Here is a 6,246-nt window from a genome sequence, read left to right as displayed (position 1 = left end):
AAGCGATGTATTTAACCAACGATGTAATAAACAATATTTTCTCTTATTTGTATCTCGTCTGCACTGGTATTTTTTATTGAATTTACTATAAATGTACTTTAAGTGTATAATTTTAAATAATTACTGAAAATGATTATATTCTAATTTTTATGTTCAAATAAAAGGTTTGTTTTATTTCCTTCCTATAAATTTCCTCTAGTTAAAATACAATAATTATAAAATCTGAGTGAAGTACTTTTGGCAAATTACTATCTCATATGATAAAAGTGGCCTGATCTATCAATAGGATATTTGATATACCTACATAATAAATTGTGCGCTGCGTAACAGCCAAATGAGCGAACTAGCGGTTGGTGATACTGGTAGAAGTATTACCGCTAAGATAAGAAAGCAATCCGGTGTTTGGTAGACTACTCCAGCCAGACTCATTCTGTACTGGAAAAGTAATAAACGTGTAAAACTTAGTGACCTGGTAGGCCACTCATATTAATACAACTCGGTATGCTGCTGTTAAAAACGAGTGAGATCCAATGGCAGAGGATCTCATGGTCCTAAGAGCAAATCTGCCCCAAATCACAATCAGATCAAAAATAAATTCAATAAGTATTTCAATACAATAGACTAGGCTGCTTCAGTAACAATAGATCCAATCTACTACACAACAACAGCAACATATGAGCTAGATTAGTTGCAACAAGTAAACGGGGCGGTCGGCTACTACTTCACCATTCACCGCAAGTACTGCATTCGAAACAGTGTTAAACTTGTATTTTTCTAGCATGTGTATCGCGTATTTACAAAGATAGATATGTAACTAACATTATCGATTAATTGTTAATTTGTAGCAGGAAAACCATAAACAATTTAGGATTTGAAAACATGCATGAAACAAAACTGCTTTTGGAAAGACATGGTTTCAAGTTTTCAACTGTCAAATAAAAAAAAAAGAATTAGTCTATGATATAACATAACCTCCTCAAACTCAAACTATAAATTGTTTGTTTGTTGGCGTCAATATTTTGATTACCTACAAATAAATATAATAATTCTAACTATGAAGGACGTCATTGACGTGATGGCTCTGCAAAGCAGCCGACGTGAACGGCGATTGCCTGATTATCGTAGCGCCTCTGGGCACAGTTTGGCGACGAATTTTATTTTTGAGTGCGGCATAAAACTTGGTTTACAACCAGCGACAGTTGCTACTGCTGCTATATTCTATCACAAGTTTTTCAAAGAAGCTGAAAAGAACGACTACGATTGTTACGTAATTTGTACGGCATGTTTGTGTGCGGCAGGAAAGTCACGAGACGAGCCAGTAAGACTGAGAGACGCCGTCAATGTTGCTCATAATTCTATCAACCGCGGCGCTGGACCTTTAGAATTAGGAGAAGAGTATTGGTCGTGGCGTGGTGCTGTTGCTCAGGCAGAGTTATTAGTGCTAAGGTTGTTGGGATTCAACCTGGATGTGCCATCTCCACACAGATATTTGCTTCATTATTTGCGATCGCTTCAGGAGTGGTTTCCGCCTACACAGTGGCGCTCAGCACCGATAGCGCGCACGGCTATGTCATTCCTGCAAGACTTCCACCATTCCTCAGCTATATTAGACTACAGAGCACCTCATATAGCAGTTGCATGTCTTACCTTAGCACTCCATGTTCTTGGAGTCTCTGTACCTCTGGCATCAACATTGGATGATGATGCGGCATGGTATTCGGTAAGTTAATGTCATTATTAGTATCTATCTTGGCTTATTATTGAGTATTATTGTCTTCTCAGTATTTTAATCTAAATCAATTAATATTAAGCAATAGAAAACATTGAAAAAAATACATTTATATGATGCATTGGAACTGTGATCTCACCTTTGACTAGTCTAGAATGTGACTGTGTTATACATTCATTTGTCTATTATATTTTTCAGGTATTTACCAAAGATTTGCAGAAAGAGAAAAATTGGGAAATAATGGAAAAAATAATGCAAGTATACAGCAGAGAACCAGAACCTATATAGAAATTATAGTGATCTTCAATTAATTTTATTGTGTGCTTAATAATAAAATCCTATTTGAAATGTAATTAGATTTTTTTAATACCAAAAGGTACATTTTCTGTACATAATTAAATAGTTACAAATTATCATCATCAATGATAATATGATCCAAGGTAAGATAGGCTCAGTTATAGCCCTACTTAATAAGTATTGGATAGCTTATCACTTATCAGACAGTTTGACAGCTATTGTTTTCGTACTTGACTGTCACATAATCTTTTAGTTATGTTATCTTTCACTTATTCATGAGTAGTGAACCCTGTCGTTAATATTGTTCTTAACAACTTGACGAAGTCTATGTGCCGGAGCTCATGATATGCTTACAAGACGTGGGCGCCTAACGCCTGTTTGACGCAAGGGGAAATACAAGACGGTGGTTATCCGTTCTTTACCAATAACCGATGCGCCGTGTATGGGTTCGAATCCCGACCGGCACGAAAATTTGTGTGATGCGCACGAGTGTCTGTTCTGAGCCTGGTTAATATTTAGAAGACCTTTTTGTATTTAGTTATTTTGTATGTTTATCAGTTGTCTGGTTTCCATGGTGCATGCCCTGCGGAATTAGATGTGTGCAATGATATTAAATTTATTATTTATTTACATACATATAATTTTATGTACTGGACATTTTAATCTGTGCGTTTCTCCTACCTCTAATGTCAAATCAATAGTGTCAGTGTCATCTGTCACACAAGTTACTTCTGTCAACTGCAGTCAACACTCAACACAACACATACAAAACAATCCGCAGGCGCGAGGCGTGGCGGTTGCTATCTTGACAAGTACCTAAACACTTCAAACATTCAAGTCAGGACAAGTTCAAGTTATTTGTTTATCTCATTTTAACGAGTTTTTAACATAAATTAGATTGTATTTCTCCATCGTTTCAATAAACTTTTGAAGTTACAATGGACTCAGAAGACGAAATAGAAGCAACTCCGTCATGGAAAGGTGTTCCCGCCACAATAATTTGCATCAATACCTACGATGCTAAAGGTAAATCCGCTGATTTGGCTGTTGCGGCTACATGCAGAATGATACGGCAATGTTTGCGAATATCAGGCACGGATCTGATTGGAGTTTGCTTTTACGGCACCGAAGTTTCAAATACCACTTCACTCAGCTTAAACAGCGTCGAAGAAGTATTCCCGTTGAAATTACCAACTCTTGATGATTATAGGAAGCTTTATAATTTTGATATGTCATCATTGCAGCAAGCACAAGATTTGATACTGTCCGAGGTTTTGCTATACTGTAGTAGAGCATTTGCTAGTTGTAAGAAACAGCTCTCCTCCCGTAATATTGTATTATTGTCCCGGTTGGATGTACCACCGGTGCAGTTGGACCAGAGACCTGCATATAATAGAGTTATTGATTTAACTAATTCCAATATTGATGTAAAGCTTATAAATATTTCTGAAGAGGAATATAAGATTGATTCATTTTATAATGACTTCTTAATTGAAGTTTATAAAAAAGATGACATTGTATTGCCAAAACCAGTGTGGGATACAAAAGAAATTGAACAGATGATATACCAGCAGTCTCATCGTCATCTAGCTGTTGCTCGCTTAAGCTTTGAAATTGGTGAAGGATTGGCTATTGGAGTAGGTGTGTATACACTTTTAAAAAGTAATAGTCAAACATACAAAAAAGTAGATTTGGATAGAGACACCAATGAAATTCTTACAAGTGTTAATAAAACAATGAAAGTTACCATGAAGGATGAAAAAATGGATGTAGATGATGAAGAGCTCGAGTCTAAACCTGTGCCTGTGCTCAAATCAGAAATACTGTACTATAAGATATATGGAGGTGAAAAAGTTGAATTCACTGATGATGAAATGAAGACACTCAAGAATCCATTTGGCCCACCAATGCTGAAACTACTAGGATTCAAACCGGCCAGTATTATGTGTAAAGAAAAATGGTTTCTAAAATCTTGTTACTTTTTATTCCCAAATGAGGGTATCATTGAAGGCTCAATTTCTGCATTCAAGGCTTTGTACAAAGCTTGTGTTAAAACAAATGTGGTAGCATTATGTGTTTTATGCACTAGAGTGAATGCTAAACCTATTATTGTTGCACTTTCTCCATCTACAAATCCATTGGGTCTAGATGTGGAAGTGGGATTTGATGTAATAAGAGTGCCTTTTATAGAAAATGTGAGACAGCTTCCTGTATTACATGAAGATGATGATGTCAAAATATCAGATGTAAATAAAAATGTGATGAATGATATTTTGAAAGATTTAAAATTTGATTATAAGCCTAATATGTTTGAAAATCCTAAGGTACAAAAACTATATAGGGCTGTAGAATCAAAAGCCCTGGATGAGGATGAAGAAGAACCATTTATAGATACAACAAAGCCTGATGCTGAGCGGTTTCAGAATATAAAATATGACATTTTTCAAGATATTTTTGGACCATTTGGGCCCGTTGCTGTGAAAAAAGCCGCGTCATCCCGCGAAAGCAAAAAAGAAAGTGGTCCTTCAAGCAAAAAAGCAAAACTAGAAATAGATGAAACATTACTTCAACAACGTCTTGATGATGGAAAAGTGAAAGCATACACTGTAGTTGAACTAAAAGAAATATTGAATTCAAAAAGCATTGATGATTTACCTGCCTTAACAGGGATGAAAAAGAATGATCTTGTGGATTTAGTTTATAAGCACTTCAAATAATTGTGAACAAACTGCTTAATTTTCTAAAATGTATAAACACTGTTAATTAAAATATTTTGTATGAAATATTATCTCTTATTTGTAGTCGTTGTTGTTTTATTAAATAATTATTAGCTAATACCTATTAAATTAAATACTTGTCTATCTTTATAAAGGAATGAAAATCGTGTTAGGTCCATTATTTATAGCTCAAGAATGGCTGAACCGATTCGGCTGATAATTGGTGAAGAGGTAGCTTAGACAACTCTCGCACTATAGTCTTTAAAATATAGCTTGATTAGAATGACAGATGTCAAACTGTTTTGACTAGGGTTGTAGAAGTATTGATCAAAATCGATAGCGAAAAAATCGTATCTAAAATAATTATATTCGATTCAATTATTTTTGAATTAGCTTTTTACGAATTGTTGTTGTGAATCTTATTGTTTAAGCAAATTCGTATAGGACGACCAGCCCTACTTTTAACACCGCACGGAGACCTCTCCTAGTTTAGTATTAATTAGGATCAATTGAATAAAACAATGAAAACAGTTAAATAAAATTAATTTATTCAGTTAATTGTGCAATACTGATGATAGGGATGAGGATGATAGTAATATAGGATGCGCAATTAATAGTGCGCATCCTAAATCAGTATCATCCTCATCGCTATCATCAGAATCGCTGGAACAATCTTGGAGATTAATTATTAATTCTTGGTCACGAATAGTATCAAAGTGTACTTCGCGATTACCGATTAATCAGATGATTTATTCTTATCTATTGTGTCTCCTCACTAAAATTTTTGCAACATGACGTAGCCTTGTAGAGAGGTTGAAAATTATTAGGTTTATTTTTAAGACTAAAGAAAATAGGACTGATTTTTAGTTTAAAGGCTGATTGTATTGAATTATTCTGATTTCTTATTGAGGATCTGTATTTAGAAAATAGTTATAATGCTAGACAAGACAGATTTTTCGTGTTTCAATTTGTAATACTCGTTAGACGTCACTACAAAGTTGTGTTCTCTGTTTTGCTTAGAACTGTCATTTTAATCAAGCTATATTTTAAAGAGTATAAGAATTAATCTTGTATCGCAGGCATTCAGAGATTGTCATGTGAAACTGCTCTAGGGTTGCCATCTCCAAAATTAGGAAAACCGGACAAGACGCATGAAAACACCGGATTTTAGAGTCCGAAACTCGGACATTTCAACGAGAAGAACAACCGCGACGGGAGGAGTGGGGGAAGGGTCGGGTCGTGGTGTGCAATTTTTTTTTATTTATTAATTTTTAAAACCCGGTCTACAAATGAAACCTACCCCGGACGCTCCCCGGATGCCCTCTAAACTAGGACAAATCCGGGGAAACCCGGACGGATGGCAACCCTAACCTGCTCTAACTCTAACTAGGGTTGCCAGATTCAGGCTGATCATTACCTGGACATTCCTGGGGCCACGAATGCAATCAATGTTTTGACCTCCAGTGTTTTATTGCAGCTTTGTAAAAACTTGTATTTTTTCAT

At 35.4% G+C, this 6,246-nt stretch overlaps 2 protein-coding genes across 2 annotated transcripts; both read left to right on the top strand.

Moving 5' to 3' along the window:
- The first annotated feature begins 946 nt into the window (after positions 1–946).
- koko (cyclin Q) lies at positions 947–2,082 on the top strand. The gene is made up of 2 exons (XM_076125008.1): positions 947–1,720; positions 1,928–2,082. Exons 1-2 carry the CDS (start codon positions 1,055–1,057, stop codon positions 2,015–2,017), a joined length of 756 nt encoding a protein of 251 aa, XP_075981123.1. The 5' UTR covers positions 947–1,054; the 3' UTR covers positions 2,018–2,082.
- Positions 2,083–2,674: 592 nt separating this feature from the next.
- On the top strand, positions 2,675–4,827 carry Irbp (Inverted repeat-binding protein). Its single transcript, XM_076125007.1, has one exon. The coding sequence runs from the start codon at positions 2,965–2,967 to the stop codon at positions 4,741–4,743; it is 1,779 nt and encodes a 592-aa protein (XP_075981122.1). The 5' UTR covers positions 2,675–2,964; the 3' UTR covers positions 4,744–4,827.
- Positions 4,828–6,246: the final 1,419 nt, after the last annotated feature.

Source organism: Anticarsia gemmatalis, chromosome 17 (assembly GCF_050436995.1).
Source record: "Anticarsia gemmatalis isolate Benzon Research Colony breed Stoneville strain chromosome 17, ilAntGemm2 primary, whole genome shotgun sequence".
Lineage (NCBI taxonomy): Eukaryota > Metazoa > Arthropoda > Insecta > Lepidoptera > Erebidae > Anticarsia > Anticarsia gemmatalis.
The sequence above is the reverse complement of the archived record's forward strand: the minus strand, read 5'-3'. Positions and strand labels throughout refer to the sequence as shown.

Coding starts and splice junctions, on each gene's coding strand:
- Irbp (XM_076125007.1), top strand. CDS start 2,965: ATGGACTCAGAAGACGAAATAGAAGCAACTCCGTCATGGAAAGGTGTT.
- koko (XM_076125008.1), top strand. CDS start 1,055: ATGAAGGACGTCATTGACGTGATGGCTCTGCAAAGCAGCCGACGTGAA. Junction 1,721..1,927: donor ATGATGCGGCATGGTATTCG/GTAAGTTAATGT, acceptor TATATTTTTCAG/GTATTTACCAAAGATTTGCA.